This window comes from Canis lupus, chromosome 7 (genome assembly GCF_003254725.2).
Source record: "Canis lupus dingo isolate Sandy chromosome 7, ASM325472v2, whole genome shotgun sequence".
Lineage (NCBI taxonomy): Eukaryota > Metazoa > Chordata > Mammalia > Carnivora > Canidae > Canis > Canis lupus.
In genome coordinates, this window is record NC_064249.1 from 79,196,954 (window position 1) to 79,224,365 (window position 27,412).

The window sequence follows — 27,412 nt, forward strand, 5'->3', positions numbered from 1 at the left end:
GACTCTTCCCCCTTCTTCCTGGTCCCGCTGAAACTACCACACCTCCACCCAGTTACCCTGCTTTTGGACGTGTCCAGCAGCCTCTTAGCTGACTGCTTCTGCTTTCATTTAGTCACAAATATGTATTGTGTGCTAGCATGTGCCAGGTGTGTGTGTGTGTGTGTGTGTGTGTGTGTGTGTGTATGGGGGCCTCTGCACTTGAGCAGAAGCTTACAGTCTCCTAACCGGGGGCTGTGAGTAGACACACACACACACACACACACACACACACTCTCTCTCTCTCTCTCTCTCTCTCTCTTCTGCTGACACACTCTTCACAGAACTTGAGAATATAAAACAAATACAAATAAAGTAGCTTTGATTAAAATTCTCCAGGACAGGGAGGAGCTTGTCTTCTTCACATCCTTCTTGCTGCCTTGGTTATCTGTGCTATGCCTTCCTGCCCCCTTGATGGTACCTGTGGCACAGTCACAGAATCCTGTAAGGCTGGTCGGCACATACTGGAAAATCACTGGTAATGGAGAAGGTGCCTGAGCTTTGGCTCAGGAGTCTATTTCAGAGTTTTCTCTAGATTGCAGGAACTGATTTATCACTTTACTTTGTGGATACATATCCCTTTCCAGCTGTATTCTCTCCCTTCTCTTCTCTCCATGGCTTAAAAGCAAAGAGCGTTAACATTAAAAAAAAATTATGTACATACATATATGTATACATATATATAGTATGCATGCATAAATTGAATAATTTCATATTTAAAATGTATAGTCCTTTATATTATTGCTTTTTAATTCTTGCTTTTCCCTACTGATTCTTTGTTACTATCTCCCCTTGAGTACCAAGTACTGTATAATAAACTGAATTTATAATATCTCACCTGTTATACAGATTATCAGTAAGGTAACCGGAGCTCAAGAGTTGAAGTGATTTGACCAACAACTATGGCATAGAAACAGGAAAGCCAGAATTAAGCCTCAAGTCTGATCTCAAAGCCCAGTCTCCACTCTTATGTGATAGTGCCACATTTCTTTGAATTGTGCTAATGCCTTTTAATATTGACAGATTATATAGTTGGTATTTATCATTATACAAAATCAGGGACTTCCAAAACTCTGGGTTTGATTTCCTTCTTTCTTCTTTTTATGTAGTCTTCCATACACCAGCAAACTGGTGAAAACCTTATTGTATAACTTTATCAGACAAGAAAAGCCACCCCCTCCAGGAGCACATGTACTCTCGCAGCAGTCGGATGGAGGAGGACTGCTCTATGGACTCGCATCGGGAGTAGCAAGTAAGTCTAATCAGATTTCGTCAGTTCTTTGATGTAGACAGAGCTTGTCTAATTAGTCATAAGAAATTCTGTCCACTTGGCCACCACTACTGGCTCTGTGCAACTGGCTAAATGTGAAATACTGGAAGCAGTTTAAAATATTTTTTCCATTTAGTGCAGTGATCGATGCTGTGAAATGTTTGCAAATAATAGTTTGTTTCCACATAAGACACCATTTTTCAAGAATAATGTTTGTAAATATGCATATTGCATGAATGTTAGCTGTACAGTATAAATACAGTTAAGCTCTTGGAAACTTTTTACTGCATGTGCTTTATGAGGAAATCATGCTATTTTAGAGGCTTTATTGATTAGGATTTTACGTGACTAATTAGGTCTAGTGTTCTTGTTACACTCAATGTTTCATTTGTTCAGCAACAAATTAGCACATCTTGAAGAGTTTTTTTTATTAAATTCTGAAGTGACACAAATGTACGTTTTATCAGATTGGAAGCAGATTTCATTAACTACACAAAATCCTTTCCCACCAGATAGTAAAGCCTCACTTCTTCCTCATGGTGTTGGACACGAAGACCCGAAGAGTGGTGAGGGTAGCTCTCACTTTCCCTGTGTCACATGACGTCATAGAAACTGGACTTTTGCTTTATTCTGAAAGAGAAGCAAAAACCAGAGTGGTGCTTTGGCAGTTAAGGTTTGCACAAGTCATCTCACTAGACTAGCAGTATATGCTGCACCATGTAGTGCAGTTGGGCTGGTTGCTACATGAAGCCAAGGCCCACAGCTAAATGAATGGTTGCGGCGTGCTTGCCACACTCATGGAGGAACATCAGTGTGACGTGAAAACGTAGTCCTGTTTGATAATGTACTAGGTAATGAGTCTTGGGAACATCTTTGGGTTAAGAGTCCTCTGTTGACTTTTGGAATTGATCTGTGGGCAAGGCTTTCTAGATTTGCCTTCCTCTGATTCTTTTAATATGATGGATTGAATTACATTTGTAATCCCCCATAGCTTTGTGTTTGGTGCTGAGCAGGTTCCCTAGAATGCCAGACCTGCATTCTGAAGAAATTTATTCTCTGATTTGCTCCTACCCACTGCCCTTGTTTCAGATGAGGAGGCTGTACCAGGCTTGCTCATTCATAGCCTCTGAAGGCAGCACAGCAATGGCTTCTTGTGTCTCATGGGAAGGCTTCATTAATTCATCAGCATTTTCTTTTTTTGATCATTAAACTGCTATAAGTATATAAAAGCTGAGTATTTTCCAATACTTTAGGATGGTTGAAGAGTTTTGGAAGGACATAGTATAAGTTCATTATTGCTTTCTTCAAAATAATGGCAATACTGTGCCCCCCCCCCTTTTTTTAAGGACATAGATTCGTATTTAGTGTTTAGTTTTTCTTGGAGTTACATGTCTTCAGAAGAATGTCCAAGTGTGGTAATGTGGTGTCATCAGTACCAGGTACCAAAGAACTTTTAAACTTTAGATCTGTCCTACTTGGTTAGCAATGTATCAGAAGGAAGTCCCTTAATTTTTGTAGCTTCTAGTTTTGTCTATTGAATGAGAAGGTCAGGATAGATAATTGGTGAGAATATTTCCATATAACTTTCAATGATCCTATGGCCTTTTCCCTTACCATTAAAAAATTTAATATTCAAAATCTGGGGGAGATGGCAGTGAAAAAAATTTAGTATTAGTTAAGGACATTAAAGTAGACTTATGGGGGCACCTGGGTGGCTCAGTTAAGCATTTGACTTTGGCTCAGGTCATCGTCTTCCACCAAAAGATCTTCAAAAGTGATCACATAACTGTGCTCTCTCTGTCTCTCTCTAAAATAAAAATCTTTAAAAATTGAAAAAAGTAAAATGGACTTACGATTTTGAGTGTACTGTAGTCGCAAGACATTTTACTTAGCTTCTTATATCTTCATAAAAATGATCACAGGTATGAATCATGATAGAGTGATTATTCATTATTTCACAGTATGCGACTGAAAGGATTATGAAAAATAGCAAAAGGATATTCTCTTCCTAAAAAGCATAGCTATGTATTATGAGGGGAAAAGGGAAAAGTGGTCGTGTAATTTTGAATTAAGTTATTTTCTGTGAAAGTTAATCAGGTTGATAAGGAAATTTGACTTCAGTTGTGTGATCACTTTTGAAGATCTTTTGGTTGGTAGTTAAGGAATTTTCTTGCTTCAATATTGGCTTAATAAAAATATGATTTGGAAACTCCTTACTGAAAAAAAATATTCCAAAGCCAAATGTAGATTATAAACTCTTGGACTATATTTGCTTTCATTGGGACTGATTTTTTTCCAGAAACTCAATAGAAAACATTTCTTTTGATAAGCAGTATACGTATGGTACATTTTGTTTGAATAATTTTCTTTGAAACAGAGTGCCTTATTTTGGAAAACTTTATAGTTTTGGATAGTGAAGTCTTATTGGCACTTGCAGGGGAAGAGGAGCTTCCTTGTTCTAGGCAAGGAGTGAATCACACATCTCAACCCTCCTAGGAGTTAGGCAAGGCCTTCTCCACTTCATTCTCATTTTTTCAGATATGTTTCTGGTTATTCTACTCGTTGTTTCCTAGACTATAGCAAAAGCTCTGTTACTCTTTACATACCTGATGCTCTCCCCCTTTCATGTCTTTCCTTGGATTTTCTCTTTTACTTAGAATCCTATTTCTTCCTCTCTGACTTTTTTCTGCCTGTTCGTCCGTTAAGGGCCATCTCAAATACCACCTTCTCCATGAAGACTTTCTTTTCTCTCCTAGCCAGATGTGTTTTTTTTTTTTTTTTCCTGTGGCATACTTAACTCTACTTTGCATTCTGATTAGTCTGTGCAAACATCATTCTCCATACCTGGGCTCTATATACAACACAACAAAAACTAATATGTATATAACGCTTGAGAGTTTAGAGAGCACTTTCTGTTTATTTCACTTTATTCTCGTGGCAACCTTGTGTCAGATACATGATTTTACCTTTTTTATAATATGATCAATGAAGATAAGTTCCTAGTTGTTATTTTCTGATACGCCTTATGAAAGAGGTGATGTTGGTTTTTAAGCTCAGCTCCTTTGACTCTTACCCTTTGTTGTTTTCAGTGTGTCAGCTTGTGCTTGACTTATGTGAGCATGTCTGCTGCAGTTTCCAGCAGAGCACCTTACATCTGTGGACTGTCAGTAAATGCCTGGTGTATGTACTTTAATACCAAATGCTAATTTGTCTACACTCAAGATCTCAGTTTATAATATGTCTGTCATTTATTGAATGCCTGCTGTTTTCCATTCACTTTAATAGCTAACTTACATGGTTTAACCTACTCTTTATTTTTTTTTAACATTTTATTGTGGAAAATTTCAAAGATGGATAAAGGTAGAGAGATTGGTAGAATGACCATCTATATATAACCTGTTCTTAAGAATTATCAGCATTTTGCTAATTTTTTCTCATTTATCCATTTCTTGATCTTTTAAAAAAACCTTACTTGGAAATAAGTTCATACATGTATGAAAGTTCCAAAAATAAAAGTATTACAAAAAATTACATACTTTTATCCAGATTGATTTATTATTAACATTTTATCTTATTAGTTATGTGTCTGTACTGTATTCCTTCCCTTCTCTTTCATTCTACACACACACACACACACACACACACACATACACACAATTTTTTTAACCATTTGAGGATAAGTTACACGCATCACTGTGCATCATGGCTCCTTATCTCTAAATACTCGATTGTGTATTTCCTGAAAGGGCACATCTCTTATACAACCACAATACACCAGCACACTTACCAACTTCACTAAATTTAATATTCAACTACCTTTACAAACAAATGTTTATTTCTTTGTCAGTAAAGAAATGGGGATTTCCTTGGTATTTTAAAAACTACTTTATAGCATCATTTGTGTTGCACCAACATTGACTTTTTACGATTAGATGTTCTTGCAACTATGCTGCTATCAGTTTATCTATCTTAGACCAGCTGCTCCACCATGCAACACATTTACTTCCCCTTTCTGCTTATCATTGGTCCTGCAGCATGCAGGAGTGCTCAAATGATGTTTGAATAGAAGGTAGTAAATGAATTATTTATATATTTTAATAACCACTAGTAAGGTTTTTTTTTTGGTTTTGGGTTTTTTTTTTTTTTTTTTACAGTTAATGAGAGAAAGGAAAATTACTTGTATGGATTTTGTTCTTTTTAAAAAAATATTGTTATCAGATGTGTCAGGTGTGATTTATGTCTTTCACTGGAAATGGTTAGAATAAATTATACATTAATATATTACTTTACTGGGAATATCTGTAATACATGCCAGCAAGCCTCTTCATAATTTTGCAGTACAAGAAAAAATGGTTTCCTTCCTCGTCATAGCTTTTTAGTTAGATATTTCTCTAAAATGCTGGCAAAATGGAAAAAAACCTTCATGGTTTAGGAAAAAGTGCTATAGTTTTAATTAATATGATACTTTTTAATGAATTGTAGAATACCAAGATCAGGAGAAACAAGGATAAAGGTCATGCAGTGCTTTCCAAACATTAGTGGTCTACCTGGCATATTTTTTTTTTAAAATGCATATGCATATACTTACACCTTGAATTTCTGAGTCATTACACCTGTGCTTTGGCCAGGTCATGTACATTTTCAGTAAGCATACTGGTTGATTTGAGTATAGCTGGTGCATTTGAGGACCACTCACTCAGTCCGGGTCCCTCTCCAGTGCTTGGATCTGGTTTGCTGTGGGCCCATCATTACAGACAGTTGAGCCAGTTCTCTTACATACTGAGGAGTATATTGTGAGGCAGCTTTGATGGTTTCAACTGACTTCCTCTTGCATTCTCTTGTTTTTCTTTTTGTTACTGTCTTTATTGATTTCTGTTGCTCTATCAGTTTACCCAGTCTATCCTGAAGTCTGGCCATCTCTAATAGCACTCCAGCACGTAATGGATGGGAGCCCTAAACTCCTTGATTCTGGATACTGCATTAAAAAAAATTAACCTACACTAAAACCTCACTGACTCTTTTGACAGATAACATTCAGTTATTAGTTTTTGTTAGCTTGATCGTCTTGGTCTTTCCTATGCCTGTGGTTTAAGCCCTGTCTTCCCCTTTCAGGTGTTAACATACAACATTCAGTGTATCTCAAATATAGTTTTGTTAGGTGTGGCATGGTCCATAATTTCAGCTAATGATAAGATTTGTGCTTATTTTCAGCCCTGGATCATCATCAAACAAATATTTGGGGGCTTCCTCCTCTTTTCAGGGTGATGTCCTTGTCACCATATATATTTTTTTAATATTTTATTTATTTATTCATGAGAGACACAGACAAAGAGAGAGAGGCAGAGACACAGGCAGAGGGAGAAGCAGGCTCCATGCAGGGAGCCCGATGCGGGACTTGATCCAGGGACTCCAGGATCACACCCTGGACCGAAGGCAGGCGCTAAACCGCTGAGCCACCCAGGGATCCCCTTCCTTGTCACCATATTGAGACCGGATGGACACTGGTAATTCCTTTGTGGAAGGCAGGGTGTCTCTGTAGGTGGCACATGTCAAATAACAAAATTAATGTATCTAGGGGTTTTGTGACTTTTCTGCATAGACTGGATTTCTTTTCCTGGAGTCCCAGTGACGATTAGTTGTGAGGAGCAGTAGCCTGTTTTTCTAGGCAGCAGGCTTGAGAGTTAATGAGGATTCCCACAGTTTCCCAGGACTTTTAGGGCTTACCCCCAAGGATCTTCATGAAGCTGGAGCTCGTAGTCACCCAGTGGGAGGAGGTGCTGGCTAGGCCTCTAGTGAGTTCACACCAGGGCCCTTGGATTACACCACAAAGGACCTCTCAGCTGCCTTTTCTCTCATTCGTGGAAGACCTTGTGGATAAGGGTAGATTTCCAGAGCTTGATACTGAGAATCAGATGATTTGGGATGGAGTCCCAGCTTAGCATGGATCTTAGACAAATTTGATTAACTCTTTGAATCTCATTATTCCTACTTTATAAAGCTGATGAATAAGACTTTTTTGGTACCAGGTTATTGTGAAGAATAAGATGTATATAAAATCACTTGTCAAATGATACATCTATCCTCATGTAAATAACTTTTTCTTTAATCTGCATTGAAGCCCTGCTGCTTCTTGTTAAAATCAAAATAATTTTTAAAAGAAAATAAATTTAATTAGATGAAGTGAGTGATCAGAGAATCTCTGATAAACTTACATAAGACAGTGTAAAAATTTAAGAGAATATCTTTTTGGTCTGTTTAAACTTTAAAATTTATGTAAAAAATGTTTTGAAACACCAGCCATGTTTTTGCTGTTTGTCCAATTGGCTTTTCGTTTTATGTGGTGCAAAATTTGGCCAATGACAGTCAGAAAGGAAAATTTGATTGTTAGATAGATACTGCCCACAAGGGATTTCTCCTTGCTTCCTAAATGAATTTGCCTTAACAATAATTGCTATGATAATATTTCTTTTTCACTAATTTAACTGAAAGGATTATACTTTTTTTTTTATAGTTTATGAAATTAGCCGAAGATTTTAGTACAAAAAGACTTGATGCTGACCTAACTTGAATTATTATAATAAATATTCCAAACGTTCAACTAATCAAAGATATCAGTAGTATTGGTAGTCTTAGTTACAGTTTGTAAAGCAATTGATACTTAATTCTTTAATCTGTGAGCATATCGCCTCCCCTGTTAAAGATGTTCTGCAAAGCAAATGACTGACCCTTACCTCTCTGATTGTGATGGGATGGAGCAGGGTGTCTAGTGGTGACAAATAGATCACCTTGCTGTAACAAAATACCGTAGCCTGGATGGCTTGGACAACAGATATTTATTTGTTTCAGCACCAGAGGCTTGAAAAATCTAAGAGCAAGGTGCTGGCATATTTAGTTCTTGGTGAGGGCCCTCTGTCAGGCTTGCAGATGGTCAAGTTGTATTTTCACGAGGTGGAGAGAGAAAGCTCTAATGTCTCTTCCTCTTCTTATTAGGGCATTAATCCTAACATGAGGGTTCCACCCTCATAACCTAATCAGACCTAATCTGGACCTAATCACCTCCCAAAGGCTTCACCTTCTGTTACCATCACACTGGGGGTTAGGGCCTTGATACATGAATTTTAGGATACCTTCAGTTCATAATAGGTATTAAGTAGGTCATGCTGCAATTTACCTCATTGAAATTCTGTGTGGGAGGCCACTGGTCTCTGGTAGGACGATAGCTAAGGAATCTTTCAGTGCTAGTCATTCGTTTTTTTAAACCACAATCCTGCTTATGGTGTGGCCAAAGTAGATCACTCACAGCCTATTCCTGCCTCACCAGTGTGTGTGTGTGTGTGAGAGAAAGGGCATTCCAGAATGTATAAGGAGCCCTTCCAAAAATAATTCCGTGATAGAAACATTATTTTTGGATGCCTGGCTAGCTCAGTCAGTAGAGCATGTGACTCTTGATCTTGGGATTATAAATTCAAGCTCCACATTGCAGGTAGAGATTACCTAAAAATAAAATTTTAACAACAACCACCACCACCCAGAAAGAGATTGTTTCCTTTTCTGATTGTGGAGGCTTCCATTTACATTGACCTTTGAGGGACTGGCTCTAGATTTTGATAATTGAAATTATGGAAGAGGAGCAAGTGTGAGACTGGTTCTTGGTATCAGGCAGCCCCAGAACAAATGGCAGCTCCGTAGTCTTTCAACTAGGTGTTCTTGGGCTGCTTAACCTCTTAGTGACTAGGATTGGTCATAGTAAAATGAGGATAATGCATGCCTTCCTTTGTAGGACTGTGAGGTGATCAAATGAGCAGAAGTGTAGGAGAGAGCCAGGCACCTAGCAGGTACACAAGAACAGTCACCGTTAGTAACAGATATTGCAAAGGAATATTTAAAAGATGACTTTTGTTTAAAAAATTGTTTTGAGAAAAGCCAATGATTTTATAGTGATTTAGAAGTTTACTCCGATTTCTAATGTAAATAAATTACGAAAATATCTGCTATTTGGTTTATAGCAGAGACTTCAGATAGTCACAAAGAATTATTGATTATGTTGAATAATATTATGAGAAAGAAAAGCATAACATTTATTTAGGTTTTTTTTTTTGATACTATCCTTCTTTGACCTTGTCTTTTCTTACATTTTCAAGCTTTTTAATTGCCCCTGATGTCTAAAAAAAGAGTGAAGCAAGGAAGGGTTGACCTTGAACTTTCTTGTGTTTTTTTTTTTTCTTTATAAGACAAAGCTGTAATGTGATTATAACTGAGTATTTAATGATTTTTAAAGAGCCAACCCTAATTAAATGTGTTCTGCCAAACTGCACTTTCCATCACAAGTACGAGGTTTTACACAATAACTTCTGATATATGGCTTTTCCATTTGAATGAGCCATCAAAAATGTTTTTTTTCCTTTGCTTGCGGTGGTGGGTGTCCCAGCCAAATTATAAGGCCAAAGTCGTGATTATTTGTTTAGGCAAATGCTTTAGTAGAGAAATTAATAAAGTAGAATTTGAAGATTAAAACTCCTATCTCTTACCAGTTACTTTTATTGATAAAGTTACTGAATTCATTATGAAAGGTATGCTGTGCGGTAGTTGTAATTTATTTTATGTGATGGTTATTTTTCTGTTCAGTTTTGACTTTTTCTGGGCTGACTCACTAAGAAAAACTGCAGTAAGAGAAAAAGTATGTGGCACTCAGAAACAGGCATAGATGTGAAAACATTTCTAATTAAAGCACTTTGAACTTTCAGAAAAAGAAAGTGCTTTATAAACAATAATTATATTCTCAGTTCATTTTTACTTGGAATGATTTGGTAGATTTATATACCAGGTGAAAGAATGGCTTTTTCCTCCTCCTTTATTTTCAGGGCTGAACTAATTTTGTGACTTATAAAATAGAGTTAATTTCAATTTGCTGGTTCCTTGGAGAGGTTCCTTGCAGGGATACATGGAGCATTTAGATTAGTATCAGCAACCTCAAATGCCCGTATTTAGTTGTAGAGTAGTAACACAAGCTATTTCACTTTTAATTGCTCCCTGAAAAAAGTATTATTTCAGATTTTAGACCTACCGAAAGGTGTTTACCAAATGATACTCATAAGAAGTAATATAGTGTCAAAATAACAGTTTTGACATCTCTTTTATCCTCATAATTTGCTGACAGCTCTTCCTCAGGCAGTTTCCAGAAATGGCTTTGAAAGTCAGTATGCCAGCCCTCTCCACTCATTTCCTTCTCAACAGATTGGAAGGGAAGATTGAGGCCTCTTTTATGCTACATATAGTTGGGAAACAAATTCATTCATATTCACCAGGAAGATTGTAGAATAAAGCAGTCAACTTCAGATGAACTCTTAGGAATACATTTCTAAGGCTTGCTATAAGTGTTGTTTATTTGGCACTGATTTAATCTGTTTTTGAGACTTTTATGACATAATTTATTGTATTGTGGAATTCTAAAGTATTAAAGATTTTTACAATAAAAATAAAATTGTGGAATTCCAGTTTTTTGAGAGGGTAAATCTTAATGTGAAAAGTGTAGCATTTAAAATGGTTTGCTTTAAAATGGTTAAATTTTATCACAGTCAAGTGAGCGTAACTTTTATGAAGCAACTGTTTTAATTTACATTAATTTCAAGATGAATGTTGGAATAAAATTAGAGGCTGATCTATTCAAGGTTACTTGCTGATAGAATTTGTGAATGGTATTATACCAATTATATTTGAGACCACCTTTTACATGAATAAATAATATTTTAAAGTTTAGCATATGCGTGATTTAGAAACTCCTTTTAAAATGTTTCTGCAGCTTCGAAATGCATTAATAAAATAAGCTACAGTGATGGGTGAATGAATATAGGGATGCATAGATGGATAGAGATGTTATCACAAATGTAGCAAATGTTCACATAATATCTAGGTGCTTAGTGTATGGATATTCATTATATAATTCTTGAATTTCCTGTATGTTTGACAGTTTTTATAATAAAATGTTGGGGAAAGAATAGAATCACTAGGAGGATGAATTAGTGTTGTACATTTCAGCTTGCACAGTAACAAACTGTCTCTTCGCTCCTGAGCCTTCTAGGATTGCTAGGTAAGATTCTGAGGAATCTGGGGTAGGCCAGAGACCTGTATTCAAACTCTTACTGTAAGTTAATTATCCCTATAACCTTGTGAAAGTTTTGTATCTCTCTGAGCCTTTCCCTGTTTATAAAAATGGAATGATGGTTCCTTGCAGAATTATGGTATCTCTTCCTTTTTCCTTCTCTTATACTTGTTTATAGTCTTTGTGAGCCAGACCCTGGTCCTAGAAGACTCACTGAATCCAGTCGGATGAATAGTGGGGAGCCAAGGGAAGATACCATTCATTGTGGTGCCTAGGAGTCTCCAGACTCACTTCTGTAAGCCATCGGGGTCCTGTGCTTGACAGAGGCCAGGCAAAAGAAAGAGACAGAGAAAAGCTAGGCATCTTCCTCTGTAGGATAGCGAGTTGGAAGCTTTTGGCATCAGGAAGATGGAAGCTGGAAACCGGGCCTTGCTTTCTACCAGTTGTGTCACTTTGATTAAGTTACTTAACTTCATTGAACCCTAATTTCCTCAGTTTAAGAATGGAACTTAGAATATCTTTACCCTGTGGGCTTTTGTTATATTTAAATAACATATATATGACAAATAGTGAATAAGTGTCCAGAACATGATAAATGCTGAACATACCATTTACCATTTATCTTTCTCATCTTTCCTCCCCTCTGACCTCTGTCAATTTCTTTAGTTTTCCTAACACCTTATGTATTTTTGTCTTACATGTTTCTTATTCCCCCAGCCTTTCTGCTTAAAAATTAAGATAATTTTCTCCCTTTGCCTAGATGATTGAAAAGAATGATAAACACATCTAGCAGCATCCTCCTTAACATCCTTAACCATCCTCAAATTGGAAGCCTAGCTAACCAGCAGTCCCATTTTTTGGGCAATTTGGTGCAAAAGCAAGGCAAGTTGAGATAATTTTGCAATTAAAAATTTTGTAAGTCGCTGGATCACCTATGGATTGAGGGTAGATGTTGGCACATTTTTAACTTGTCTTTTAAAAAGTCTTTCCAGGGGATCCCTGGGTGGCTCAGCAGTTGAGTGTCTGCCTTCAGCTCAGGGCATGATCCTTGGGGTCCTGGGATCGAGTCCTGCATCGGGCTTCCTGCAGGGAGCCTGCTTCTCCCTCTGCCTGTGTCTCTGCCTCTCTCTCTCTCAGTATCTTTCATGAACAAATAAATAAAATCTTAAAAAAAAAGTCTTTCCAATAATACTTCCTCTGCCTTTTTGATGTTAGTCAATTCTTAGCCCTCAGTTTGTTTATGTTAGAAAGTAGAGGGAGACTGACAGATACCAGCTTTAAGAAAGGAGGTCTTTTTTTTTTTTTTAAGATTTTATTTACTCATGAGAGACACAGAGAGAGAGGCAGAGACATAGGCAGAGAGAAAAGCAGGATCCATGCAGGGAGCCCGATGTGGGACTCCATCCCAGGACTCCAGGATCATGCCCTGGGCTAAGGGCAGGCACTCAACTGCTGAGCCACCCAGGTATCCCAAGAGAGGAGGTCTTTTCAGCAGTAATTATTATAAAGTATAAAGCTTTCCAGGAATATTTCTAAAAGTGAAAATAATTTTGCCTACGTACATATTTATATTGCTCACGGGATGGTGCTGTTTGAGTAAACAACAGTTTGTGGGGTTTAATCTATTGTTTACTTTTCGAGATGATTTCTAGACTGTCCCGGTGTGCTCTGCTACCACAGGAGCCTTCCTACCCAAGCAAGAAGCCATTGGAACCATGGTTGTATCTGCTAGCCAGCCATCCCACCAGAAGTAGAAAGAAAAATGGCTTTTCTCTTCTTTTCCCCTTCCCATCTCCTGCCAGTGTCTCCCACTGTCTGCTCTAATCTGAAGCCAGCAGGCAAAGGAGTTTGGAAAATAAGAGCTTGCAGACCTTGACCTCCTGCACTACAGATCATAGATGAGATGAGTGGAAATGAGAGCAAACAGATAGTAAGTGACTACCAGTGTGATCCTTATTTTACCGAGGTTATTTAATTTTCCTAAAGTCACACAGCCAGTAGTTGGTGAGACTGGGCTTCAAAACTATGTGTGGTTTCAGAGCCAATGATGTTTTCGTGATACCATCTATCTTTGTCCATATTGTGTGCCGTGTGTGTGTGAGATATATATGCCCGTGTGTGTTCATAAAAATCTTTAAGACATTACTGCACAGAGAGCATTAGAAGTAATGAATATTTAAACAGATAAGCAAAATTCTACTGTGTAACAAATCAACAGTTTCTGTTTTTTCTCATTCTTTATCAGTCCATATCCCTTTGTATGTATATATATTCTCATACAGAAAATTAAATGCTACAGTAGGAGATATCTAATATGTGCAAATAATACCAAATTTTATTTTGTCATTAGGGCACATTATGAAAATAAAATAGCATTTCTATATGCCTGAGAAGTTTGATTCCTTAAGGAGGAAAGGTACAATTTAAATCCAAGTGATGACTTTTGCTAATTTCATTCCTGACTTGGTCAGATCAGGAAGCAGGCAGATCCTTGCTCTACAACAGCCAAAGTTATTTACCTCCTCCTTTGCTGTATAATTAGTAAAACATGCTTTGAGGCATCCTGTTGCTTTTTTTTTTTTTTTTTTTTTTTAAAGGATGTCTAGGGTAAATAGCCTACTCTTAATTTCTGTTCAGGTCATGATCTCAGGGTCCTGGGATCAAGCCCTGCATTTGGCTCCACGTGAGAATCTGCTTGAGATTTTCTCTCCCTATTTCCCACTGCCTTGCCGCCATGTGTGTGCACGTTCTCTCTCTCTCTCTCTCAAATAAATTAATAAATCTTTATTTTTTTAAAGATTTTATTCATGAGAGACACAGAGAGAGAGGCAGAGACACAGGCAGAGGGAGAAGCAGGCTCCACGCAGGGAGCCTGATGCAGGACCTGATCCCGGGACCACGGGACCATGCTCTGAGCCGAAGGCAGACCCCCAACCACTGAGCCACCCAGGTGTCCCAGTAAATCTTTCAAAACAGCAAAAAAAAGGATGTCTTGGTGTCTTGGTAAGAGTACTGGTGTTTCTGCCAGTTCTTATGTTGTTTATAAAGCTCACTGGTTTTTCTGGACACAGTTGTATCCCCTGAGCTAAGTTATAGAAAGGGCTCAAAAAGGCAGGGTATGTCAGGCAAACTAGCTGTTCCCTCATCTCAAGTAGAAGGGGCATATTTAGGGGACATTGCAAAGGATTTATTCAAATACACTATGACACTGACTGCTAGTTGGTCTCCTTCCCTGTTGTAGCTGGCTACATGGATGCCAAAAGTAGATCACATTTCTCAGAACCTTTTGTTATCCATGTATGGTCTTTGTTTTGGCTAAGGTAATCAGAAGTGATATGGGCAGACTTGCAGGTAGAGTTCTTAAAGAGAATGCATGTACTTATCTCTGTCCTGGTGATTTGAATGAAAATGTGATGGCTGGAGCTGGTTTAGCCATGTTGGACCATGAGTAAACTTAGGAATGCAGACCATAGGTAGTGGGGCGACAAGAGAACATCATGGAGCCAAATGTAAGCTCTGCTGTACCTACTTTTATACTTTTATTGAAGCCAATTATTACATAGGTCTGTTACTTGTGACTTACCCTAATCCTAATTTACACTTGGGTGACAATGTACAGTGGATGAAGATAAGGCAGTAGTATCATAAACTAGCTTTCTGGGATGGGTTATTTGTAGGAGTTATCATCAAAACCCAACAGTAGGATCAACTAGAGCCATGTATTTCTCCCTCTCTGGATACCACTTTTTGTGCCCATTCCCCCAGAATTTTTGCTGTACCCTTCACAAACTATAGCATTTTTTTTTTTTTTTAGAAAGACTGAACTCTTTTTTTTTTTTTTTTTAAAGATTTTATTTATTTATTCATGATAGTCACAGAGAGAGAGAGAGAGGCTCAGAGACACAGGCAGAGGGAGAAGCAGGCTTCGTGCACCGGGAGCCCGATGTGGGATTCGATCCCGGGTCTCCAGGATCGCGCCCTGGGCCAAAGGCAGGCGCCAAACCGCTGCGCCACCCAGGGATCCCCAAACTATAGCATTTTTAAAAATATTTCTTCTCTTTTGAGAAGGGAGAGAGGCAGAAAGAGAGAAGGATAAAAGGAGAGGGAGAGAGAACTTTAAGCAGACTCTACACCCAGCATGGAGCTTAGCATGGAGCCTGAGATCACAACCTAGCCAAAATCAAGAGTTGGAGGCCTAACCGACAGAGCCACCCAGGTGCCCCACAGACCTAGCATTAAAGTTGAGAGTGTAAGAAAGAGCAAAACAAAAAGATTTTTGCTGTTAAACAGATTTGAATTCTGCCAATCATAGTAATTCATGCATTGTTGAGATACTAATAGGCTTTTAAGCCTAGTTATAATAGCTGAGGCAAATGAGTATATAACCTTAAGGATGTAGGAGTTTGTCAGAAGCCAGTTGGCACACACTCAGGTTTTATATTTTATCTTATAAATTAATGCATGTGTAAGTTATGCTTTAGTGAGCACATCCAGGTTTGTTTCATTTCTATAAGATGGAATTATATGCCAGTTCATTGACTTAACTTCCTTGAAATCTTTGTGTGAAATTAATAGTTCAGGAGAAAAAGAACACAACATGTCTATTTTCTGACTTTGCTTATTCCTAGCACATTGTGGACCATTCCAAGAGTTCATGCATCCCAGTTGGAAAAGTAGCAGATATGTGATTTGAGCCTCATGGCATTTCTTAGCACACTGGATTTTTCTTTCTGTCTGGAGTGGTGTGATATGTTGCAAAAGCCTGAAACCTGTATTTAACCCTGCTAGTTGTGTGACCTGGGAGTGTTTGTGGAGATCATTAAAACTTTGCTTTCTGGTAGCTTTTGTGATCAGCAGTTTTATCTTGTTGTGTTTATGTCTCTGCTGTTCTCTTTACTTCTGAAATTACTGTCACTCAGATACTAGACCTTCTCATTCTGTTCTTCGAATCTCTTTCTTTCCCTTAGAATGTTTCTTTGCATTCAGATAATTTCAGATTTATCTTTTAGTTCACTAATTTTCCTGTTTGATCTTCTGTGAGATCTGTTCATTGAAGCTTTCTAATGTTGGAATTATAATGTAGGTACAATGATGTGCAAAATTTTAAATGTTCAACTTCATGCAGATTTAAGTGCGAGATTGAATAAGGTGAGACCTGGTTAGTTGTTGTTTCAAGAATCATTTAGGTGGGGTGGTGTTTAGAAAGCTAATTACGGTGGGTTGAGGGGAACGTGAAAGTCAGAGCATAGGCAGATAAATAAGGCAGCGAAGGAGACATGGATTCTAGAGAGGATTTATTTATCTATTTATTTATGAATGAATGAAATGGCACAGTGTGTTTGCATACCATGATAGAAATTTTCATGGAGGTTACATTCTATCAGAGATGGAGAAATTGATACTCCCACAGATAAGAGAGGGGTTATTTCATTCCTTTTATAACAGGAGTGAAGGCAGAGTATGTCCATGTTGATGCAGATGGGTTTGTAGATCTTAAGGTGGAAACACAAGGGAATTCTCTGAATTAGTCTGTGGGAGCAAGCTGAGCTTGGAGATTGAGGATTGTTAGAGATGGCAAAGAGAGAGCTCTAAGGGAATGATTTCCCTTAGGGGACTGGAGTAATGTAGTAGGATTGCCGGGCAGAGCTTAGGGTTCACTGGAAATCTGTAGTAGTGAACTTAGAGCAATTGGAATGGTTGTGTGTTGGTCTTCAGCTATGTAGATCTGCTCGGGGACATGGAGTTGGTGGAAGGCTGGGTGGAAGTTGGTGTTTTGCTAGATGAATATGGTGGAGGAGGAGAGGAATGAGGGGGTTGGGAAGGAGAATGCAGGCGTGTAGGGGAGCGATCCTGGTGTTATCCTTGGAATCTTAGCTGGGCGAGGAGGGAAGCCAGGGCATGGGGGGTGGTGTTGGACATTGAAAAAGTGCTGGATGTGATAAAATCAAAAGTTGTTTGAGTCTCGTACTAGAGGAGATGAGATGACCTGGAAGGCTGGGAGGTGGTAGCCAGGGAGTGGAATGTCTGATTTCAGAGTTGTAGTAGTAGCACAATTAATGGTAAAGAGAACGCATGGCAGGAACGGCCATGGGAATGATGAGTTGAGGCGGGAGAGGGAAGTAACTCAGCAGATCAGGGCATTAGAACCGTATTATTGGGTGGCTTGACTGGGAGTAGGTTGAAGTTTTAAAAAATGAAAACTGGAGTAGTGCTGAGGGAGACACAGAGAGCCAGGTGCTCAGGTTGTTAGAGAATGAGCAGAAGTGACAGTGATGTCTGTAGATGACTGTGACAAGGACTGATGGGATGTTTGGAGGTCCCTGGAATGTCTGGAGAGATGTAGTTGGGAAGTAGGAATGATGAGTCGTCTCTGTGGTACCTGGGTTGTAGAGAGAGAAAAAGAAAAGCAAGTCACCACATGTTAAGTCTTCTGAGAAAGACCATCCTCAGCTTGTGACGCAGCTTTGCATCTCTTTGCTGATCCAGGTAACAGAGATGTAGGACATAGTAGTTAGTCCTGATTATCTTCTGGGAAATGTAAGTAGTCGGTTCTAATTATAGGTTTGGACACTTTGTCCTGGTGAGGCTTTTGGCCTCATGGCCCAGGAAGGAGGTGTCTCACCTGAGGAACCCAGAGCTCTGTGAGCCTCCCTTATATCCTACTGACTGGTTGTGTCCCAGCGGGGGAACAGTGTCTTGGTGGAGTGTGGTCTTACCAGTCATGCATCGCTGTGTTCTGGAGGGTTAACCAGTGAATCCACAACCCTCTTAATTGGCTGTTTTTGAAGCTAATTTAGCAAATTTATAACCTAAATCTAAAGTGCATCATTTCAGACCATGACCAATTCAGAACAAAAATAATGCAGGAATTCCAAACACCTGTTGTGCATGCATCTGTGTGCACACATATGTGCATACGGAGCTTTGTAGTAAAAAACAAGCATTGCTTAGCAGCCGGTCTTTGTTAGACTTCCTTAGGATTTCCTTAAGCTCTAGTAATTCTTTTTTCTGGTGTATGAAAACCAAATAATATCCTATTACTAATTGAGTACCTTAATAATAGGTCAGTATTAATCATAGGTAAACCTGAAAATGAATATTATATAATTAATGGTCATTCTTTTGTGTGACCATCAGAAAGGACTTTAATTCTTGGCCTGCTTGGAGCCCTTCAGAATTGGGCAGTGGAACGAGCATTCCTGGGGCAGCGCTGTCCTGCGGGCTCCTCACAGCCTGTCCTCTCTTTCCAGTCTTACCTCACTCCATGCCTCCAGCCAAAACTCTTAAGTACACAGAAGGGTCGTGCTTGACCAGCTTTGTGTGATGCCAGCCCATGTGCTGAAATGCCTTCCCCCTTTCCACCTGCAGATCTGTCATCACCTGCACCTGCCAGGTCACAGGCAGCAGTTGTGGGAAGTTCTCCTGGGAATGACCTAGCAGAGCTAGATCTTTTTTTTTTTCCCCACGAGACTGTGTAACGCTCTCCGTACATTGTGTTACAGCGACACTCCTGTCTCTCGTTTCCTAGGGTGGTGGGCCCCCTGAATGTAGTGCCAGCAGTATATTCGTTGGAGAATCTGAGCATGCTTGCCAAAGAGATGATTTAGTAAATGTTTATTCACTGTAAAAAAGGGGCAAATTGCCCGGGAGAGATGGTTCCTTAGGGGGAAGTCAAGAAAATGCAGATGCATTAACCGGATGAACAGAAGGTAGAAGAACCAAAAAAGCAATCCATGCAAAGATAACCCAAATATATAAGGTTTCGGTGGATGAGAAGTCTGGCACGATAATTTGGGGCTAGACTCATTTGTGAGCCACAGATTGCTACTCCTTGTAGCAAATGGATTGAATTTAGGCCTATTATATCCCAGGCGCTGAAGATCTGATCTGTGTTTAGGTTTAAGTTTGTAATTCACAGCCAAGGCTGGAGACTGCCTTCATTGTTTGGGAGGCAGAGAGGGCAATGGGTGAGAGTATTTGCCTTAGACTCAGAGCAACATGGGTACAGATCTGCTTAGCTCTATTACTGAGTAAGGGACTTAGCCTCTTCGAGTTTAATTTATCTGTAAAATTGGGTGAATTAATGATGATAATGCTTGGTGAGGTTGTAATGTGGTAATTAGTATAGATCATCATTAAAAGGCAGAAGCTGCTCTTTTTCTTCCTTCTTAGTTTCCTTCTCTTCTGTCCCCTCCGCCTCCCACAGTCCCTGGACTATGATGGTCTTTAAACATTATTGATCATCCATCCCATCAATAGAACCTTTTATAGCATCCCCCTGATATTAGTGAATTGATTTATAAATTATATAATGCATTGTTACATTACTGTATTATGTACATTATAAGACATCTAACATTGATGTTTTCTGAAGAATACAATTAAATAAAAGTTTTAAATTATTTAAAATTGGGCAGCCCCAGTGGCTCAGCGGTTTAGCGCCACCTTCAGCCCAGGGTGTGATCCTGGAGACCTAGGATCCAGTCCCACATCAGGTTCCGTGGAGTCTGCTTCTCCCTCTGCCTGTGTCTTTGCCTCTCTCTGTGTCTCTCATGAATAAATAAATAAATCTTAAAAAAAAAAAAGAATGGAAGAAAATAAGTTATTTAAAATTGTGTTTATTAACAATACAGAAAATCTTTTTGATATTACAGAAATTATTAATCATCTGGATGAATATTTAAAAGTCTTGCTAATCACAATGGTTTCGTAGTGTCATCATTTACTATCACAAGGAACAGTAGATATTTATAGTCATGCTCACTGTTAAGGGTGGATATAACTGTATTTCATAGTCTTGGTAGTGGATGAGGAGGCATTTTTCTTCAGAGATCTGATAAGTATTGTCTTTGTTTTTATCTTACAAAATGCCTCTCAGAGGGCCCACATAGGTAGAAGAGTTGGGTCTGCTGTCCTTTGTGGTATTGTTCATTTATAACTTGAATGTTTACTGTTTATTCTGTGTGATTTCTTTGCCAAAAGTCTAAAACGGTTTTATAACTCTCTTATTTTTAAAATAGATGATTATGAGAGTCAGTTTAGTTAAGCCTCGATAATTAATCATACTAAGTAAACCATGGAATGTGTCCTTATGCTGTAAGAACAGGAAGGAGTGAACCACCCCCACCTACGTTTTATGTTTGTTGGAAATGCCTCATCACCAGCATAAGGAAGGGGCCAGGGTGCTAAGGGGTTACAGATGAAGTATCATGGGCAGATGTTGAGGGGACAGAGTGTCTGGTTTGAAGAGGGGGGAGTACTATAGAGGTGTACCTGCCAGATGCTTAGAGATGTGATGTGTATTTCCGACTTCAACCACATTTATGCAACCACTGATTTTTGTGTTAGGTGAGTACAGCTTGAATTTTCATTTACTTAATTTCACTTTAAAATGATTCATTTTTTCAAAATCTTAAGCATATTTTTACTCCATCCTTATGCCAAATGGTAAAGTCTTTGAAAATTGAGATTGATATGCTAATTATTTATATTTATAACGTACATAACTGTTGAATATTTTTTTAATAAGTTTTATTTATTCATGAGAGACACATAGAGAGAGGCAGAGACATAGGCAGAGAGAGAAACAGGCTCCATGCAGGGAGCCAGATGTGGGACTCGATTCTGGGACTTCCAGGATCATGCCCTAGGCTGAAGGCAGACACTCAACCACTGAGCCACCAAGGCCTCCTGAAGATTTCTTTTTAAATGCCAGACTTAACCATCCCTCTGGTCATCAGTGCATTGTTTTGGGAAACACTGCTTTAGGGCAAACATTGGGACCAATGGAATGGAGTTACTGGGAACCACATAGGGACCTGTCGTGGAAGGAAGGGCTCTTGGCCCTTTGAGCTCACGGGGCCCCTTTCTTATTTCATGGATCACAATTAATTTGCCTAACGTCTTTGCATGAGATAGGATTTATCTCTGTGGAAACTAGATTTCATTTTATTTTTCTTTATGCTTAGTGCATTTTTAATATAGTGCCTGATGCATTGGTAGGATCCCATAAGTGTATATTTCAGGGATGTGTGATTGTGGAGTTTCACTAAGACACATCAATTCTATTACCTTTCATTTTTCCTTTTCAAAAACTGGTATCTTCATAAATATGGAATTATTTCAGTGGATTTTTTTATTATTTTAACAGTTCTATTTTCTTTTCTTTCTTTTTTTTTTTTTTAAAGATTTTATTTATTTATTCTTGAGAAACAGAGAGAGAGACAGAGACACAGGCAGAGGGAGAAGCAGGCTCCATGCAGGGAGCCCAACGTGGGACTCGATCCCGGGTCTCCAGGATCACGCCCTGGGCCTAAGGCGGCGCTAAACCGCTGAGCCATCTGGGCTGCCCCAGTTCTATTTTCTTAAAGGAATAAAAAATTTTAAAAGATTTTATTTATTTTAGAGAGAGAGAGAATTGTGGGGGGGCAAGGGGGAAGGAGAGAGAAAATCTCAAGCAGACTCTGTGCAGAATGAAGAGCCCAATGCAGGGCTCAGTCTCACAATCCTGAGATTATGACATGAGCCAAAATCAAGAGTCAGATACTCAACTGACTGGTCACCCAGGTGTCCCAGGAAAAAAAACTTTTTTTAAAAGTTCCATATGAAAAAAAAAGTTCCGGGATCCCTGGGTGGCGCAGCGGTTTGGCGCCTGCCTTTGGCCCAGGGCGCGATCCTGGAGACCCGGGATCGAATCCCACCTCGGGCTCCCGGTGCATGGAGCCTGCTTCTCCCTCTGCCTGTGTCTCTGCCTCTCTCTCTCTCTCCTCTGTGACTATCATGAATAAATAAATAAAATCTTTAAAAAAAAAAAAAAGTTCCATGTGGCTTATATTATGTATCAGAGATTCCAACAGATTTCAAACTACAAAGGTCAATAAGACGCTTTACTGACCTTTCAGTTTTTAAAACATTTTCCTCTGTTCCTTTATGGTATATTTATTTTCTTCTCTTTTTTGAAATGGTCAAAGCATTCCTCCTGGGAGACATGATGGAGTTAGTAATACCATGTTGTTTTGTGTTAAGAAAATTCAATTTGACTCAAAATTGTTTTAGGAACTAATAGTCATATTAAGAGGGCTTTGAATATAGACACATGTAAAAAACTGAAACTATTAGTGACCTTTCCCCCACCCCCAGTACTGTAGTATAACCAGCTGTAGTTCAAGATTGTATATCTTGCTGCTTTATGTTCATTTTAACATGAAATGAAATTGTTGCCAGAGATCACGTTTTCTTAACATAAAGTTGGTTACATAGAAAAAGAGTCACTGTTCCTCCCCCCACTTTTTAAAAAGAGAAGCGGGAGAGAGGAGGGAAAGGGCAGAGGGGAAAAGGAGAGCGAGAATCGTAAGCAGGCTCCATGCCCAACATGGAGCCCAGCATGGGGCTCAATCTTACAACACTGAAATCATGACCTGAACTGAAATCAAGAGTCAGATGCTTAATTGAGCCACCCAGGTGCCCGTGTCTGCATAGTTTTGATGCTTATGAGGTGCTTTGCTTAGGTTGTCCTTTATAAAGATTAAACCCATTTACAGTCCCACCACTAATGTCTTAAAAGTACCTCTCCTGGGGATCCCTGGGTGGGATCCTCCTGGGTGGCTCAGCCGTTTAGCGCCTGCCTTTGGCACAGGGCGCGATCCTGGAGTCCTGGGATCAAGTCCCACGTCAGGCTCCCGGCATGGAGCCTGCTTCTCTCTCCTCATGTGTCTCTGCCTCTCTCTCTATGTCTATCATAAATAAGTAAGTAAATCTTTAAAAAAAAAAAAAAAAAGTACCTCTCCTGTAGTACCATCATCAGCATTAATGTAACATAATTTAAAATATGAGATTAAAGTTGATTTTGACAGCGTTTAGACCTTTAAAAATAGTGAGCTTTTCCTTTAATAGCAAATATAAAATCTGTGTTTATAAACTTTTAAAAGACTCAAATATAAAAATCTGTGTTATTTATACACTTTTAAAATATCCTTTGGTAAGCAACTGAAGTAACAAAGTGAAAGGAAGTAAGTAAAGGAACAAAAGAAGTCAGAGCCTTGTAAGGAATATAAAATATGAAAACAAATCAGCCAGGGAGTCCACAGGAGGTGTTGCTTGTGGGTAACATAGTAGGTGCAGGGGGAGATGGGGAAAGATGTAACCATCTGTGAGAGTGGAGAGGACAGAAGAGTTTCATTCTGCTTTGTGTATTAGAGCAGACAGGTGTGCTTTGGACCTTGAAGGGTTTTCCAGGCTAGAAAGGAAGTAGAAGAAGAAATGAAAGAAAATTAAGAAATAGGAGAAAGTGGAATGGCATTTTTGGTTGAGTAGTAAATTCAGAAGGAGTCTATAAATCTATTATTGATAGATTGCTGGACTGTGTTTTTTCTTCAAGGATCAACCTTGACGTTTAGGTAGAATTCTTTTTGTCCCCCTACAAACTCATTACAGTTTATTTGCTTGTCTCTGTTTCTTTTCTTTTTTAAAAATTTATTTATTCATGAGAGACAGAGAGAGAGGCAGAGACATAGGCAGAGGGAGAAGCAGGCTCCCTGCAGGGAGCCTGATGTGGGACTCGATCCCAGGACCCCGGGATTGCACCCTGAGCCCAAGGCAGACGCTCCACTGCTGAGCCACCCGGGTGCACCATGCTGGTCTCTGTTTCACATTCGTTTCTCCTTTGGACCGTGAGTTCCATACATAGGGCATCAGTGTCATTGGGTTCATCATTGTCCAGTCCGGTTTCTTGCACTTTGCCCAGCCTGTAGCAGGCCCTACTAAGTGGTGACTTGAATGTATACAAGTGCATGGGCAGTTAGGACAGAGTTGGGCACAGCAATTAAGAATTATGTGCAAACAATTAAAAAAAAAACTACTGTTTGTTAAAAACAAAAATGTGTCTAACCAAGCAATGATATTCTGGAATGTTCTAACACATAATTATGTTAGGATATTGGTTTGACTTCAAATAGAGGTTAGATACCAATGGCTTGAACAAGACAGAAGGTGTACATTTCTGTCGCATAAAAGTCTAAGCTGGTCCAGGGGTGTAGGCAGCTTTGCTTCCTGAGGTCATCCAGGGTCCAGAGTTCCTTCTATCTATCTTGTTTTGCCAACCCTTTGGGTGGTGTTCTCATGGACAGAGTTGGATCTGTCTGTCTCCCATACGCTGTGGTTCCAGCCCAGGGGAAGGGTGAGGATGTGAAGAGTAAATAATTTCTTTTTGAGGATATGACCTAAAAACTGCATATGCTACTGCCAGTCATATCCCATGGGCTGAAATTTAGTCAAATGACCATAGTGTGCTGTAAGAAAGACCAGGAAATGTAGTCCTGCTCAGCCCAAGTCCAGGGCATTTTTTTAATAAAAAGGAGGAAAGGGAGCATGGTATTAGGATCAATTAGCTGACTTTGCCCCAGTGTTTGCCCTGGAATGTTTGTTCAATTTCTTTATGGGTAAATCATCTTTTCCTGCTATTTTACTACATATAACATAGGTAAAGCACAGATGTTTGAAGAGGTAGATATATTTATTAAACCACTATGGAAATTAAAAAATAAAATTGTATTGTAGTTGTTTGAGTGCTTGTCTACCCTTTTTGTTGTTGACTTCCTCAGAGGTCAAGTGGGATTTTTTTTTTATTCTTTGTACTTCTGGTACCTGGCACAGAGCCTCACCCTAATAGGTACTTGCTGAGTACTTATTGACTAATTATAGTCTTTTACCTGTGTTGATTGAAATGTTTCTAGCAGAACTTTCATACATATTTCTGATAGCTGACCTGCCTTCTCCTTAATTCTTAACTGATATCTGGTTTGTTATAATATTACAGGCCCAAATGTATGAATATGACCCTTTTAAGCATATTTTTATAACCACAGATGGTAGTATATAGTATCACTTTTTTATATAGTTCCAACTAAATAATTAATGTTATGTATTTGTTAGATATAAGAAATCAGTTTTACTTTGGTAAATAGTGTGTTTAGTAACATAAAAAACAGTAATTTACCTTAATTTCATTGTCTTAAAATAATAGTTAATCTTGAGTTTAACACTTTTTCAAATGAGAGATTCCCCCCGCCCCCGGATTATTTTGTTGATGTTTCAGTCTGTCATACTTTGTATTTTCCTCGCATTTTTATTGTTAAGGATAAATAATTTTGAGTCAGTACTTTTAAAAAATTGAATCAGCATATTTGTTCTTTTAGTTAATTTCAGTACTTTTTAGTTAGATCAATTTTAGAAGTTTATTTGGAAGACCTGAGGGATACAATTAAAGCACTTGGGAGACCATCCTTAATTTGCTTTTTTTTAGAACAGAAGGAAATATACTGTAACTTTCCCTTATTTTTCTGGTGGAGAGAAATTTTGTTTGCCAACAGGAAAATGCAATTCCACTAAGATTCTTGGGTCATAGATCAGAGGCTTGGATCAGCAAAAAGAAACGAACTTTTGGAAGAATTCTGGTCCAATGTTATGGGCCAGTTTAAACTACAATGTAGGCAATGGCAGGCTGCCTCCTTTCTCCCTATGAGGAAAGGCAACACTGCAGTAATATTTACCAGGGAAAGGGAGGAGGCTGTGTGTGCTGGGGGTGAGCTGGGCTGCGCAAGCTTCTTGGCAAAGAGTTTGTCTAGCATTATATGCAGCTTCTCAGTCTGCCTGGGGAGATCTGAGGTGTGTGTGGGAGGGGGGCAGGGGGACTGAAGTTGTGTTCTTAGAATTTTGTGAAATTTGTCTGGTAGTAGTCAGCTCTTAGTTCTAGTCCTGAAGATGCACAGCTGTGAAGAGACTCCAAAACACACAAAAAACCCCACTTATCTTTTACCTTGGAGAGCACTTAGTGATTATTATTTTTCTTGCAGATTGAACTTCCTAATTGTGTTTTTCTTTGCTTGCAATCCCGGAATGTACAAGTGGTGGATGTAGGGGTACACAGTCATGGGGCCTACTCTGAGTAGAAGGAAATTTTTTCTAATGTTAAGATAAACAACAAATCAGTCCCAAAGCAAATAATACTTGGCTGCTGGTGGTACTTTCTTAAATGATTGTGATTTTCTTATGAAATGTTTCAAGTCCCTCAACTGTATTGTGAACATTGTTTTGAATAATTTTAAATTTGTGATGTGTAGTGATCAGTTATTAGTTGATAATTTTTATTCAGATATCCAAGTTTTCCTAATGAAAAGCAGGGAGCACAGTGCTTAACAGAAATTTTTCTGTCGTTTTCAATCATTTTAAAAAGTTTTCTAAATTTTTTTTTTAATTTTTTTATTTATTTATGATAGTTACAGAGAGAGAGAGAGAGGCAGAGACACAGGCAGAGGGAGAAGCAGGCTCCATCAGGGAGCCTGATGTGGGATTCGATCCCGGGTCTCCAGGATCGCGCCCTGGGCCAAAGGCAGGCGCCAAACCGCTGCACCACCCAGGGATCCCTAAAAAGTTTTCTACATTAAAAAAAAAAAAAAAAATCCTTCAACTAACTTCTCCTCCGGGGCCTCTTTTGCTTGTACCAGTGCTCAAGGTGTATACCGGATGTGCTGTGCTTTTTGAGCTTCCCTGTATACTCCTTTAGGAAAAACTTGGGCAGGAAGGCCTGTTTACCTACCCCCCAATAACAGCTTCTTCAGAGTTAACAGTAAAGTCACTAGTAAATAGTGAGTCACAGAAATCCCAGCTCCTGCGATTTGCAGGACCACAATTATGTGAGAAATGATATAGTGATAGGTATCCATGGTGTGTTCAACAGAAAATGTAAAATATTAAAAATGAACAAATGTTCACATTGAATTGTTGGCAGTATAAAGAAGAAATGAAAAGTATCTGCTTATGTTAGTTGAGGAAAAATAACATTTCTTAGTTTTATTTTGCCATCTATTTAAAATTTCTTTACAAAAGCATTTAATTTCCTTAACAAAGGTGTTATTTACAAATGCCATCTGCCCAATGTAATAAGTAATAGAAACAACAATAACACTAGACGAGTACAAAGACTAGAATATTGTGCCCATTGCCACCATCAG

At 38.8% G+C, this 27,412-nt stretch overlaps 1 protein-coding gene across 4 annotated transcripts in view; it reads left to right on the forward strand.

Moving 5' to 3' along the window:
• Positions 1 to 27,412, forward strand: part of DYM (dymeclin) — a 340,736-nt gene that overhangs the window by 105,751 nt on the left and 207,573 nt on the right. For all 4 annotated transcript variants that reach the window (XM_025429635.3, XM_025429632.3, XM_049112965.1 and 1 more), the window contains one exon: positions 1,146 to 1,288. In XM_025429635.3, coding sequence (XP_025285420.1) covers positions 1,146 to 1,288 — 143 coding nt within the window. The remainder of the gene's footprint in view (positions 1 to 1,145; positions 1,289 to 27,412) is intronic.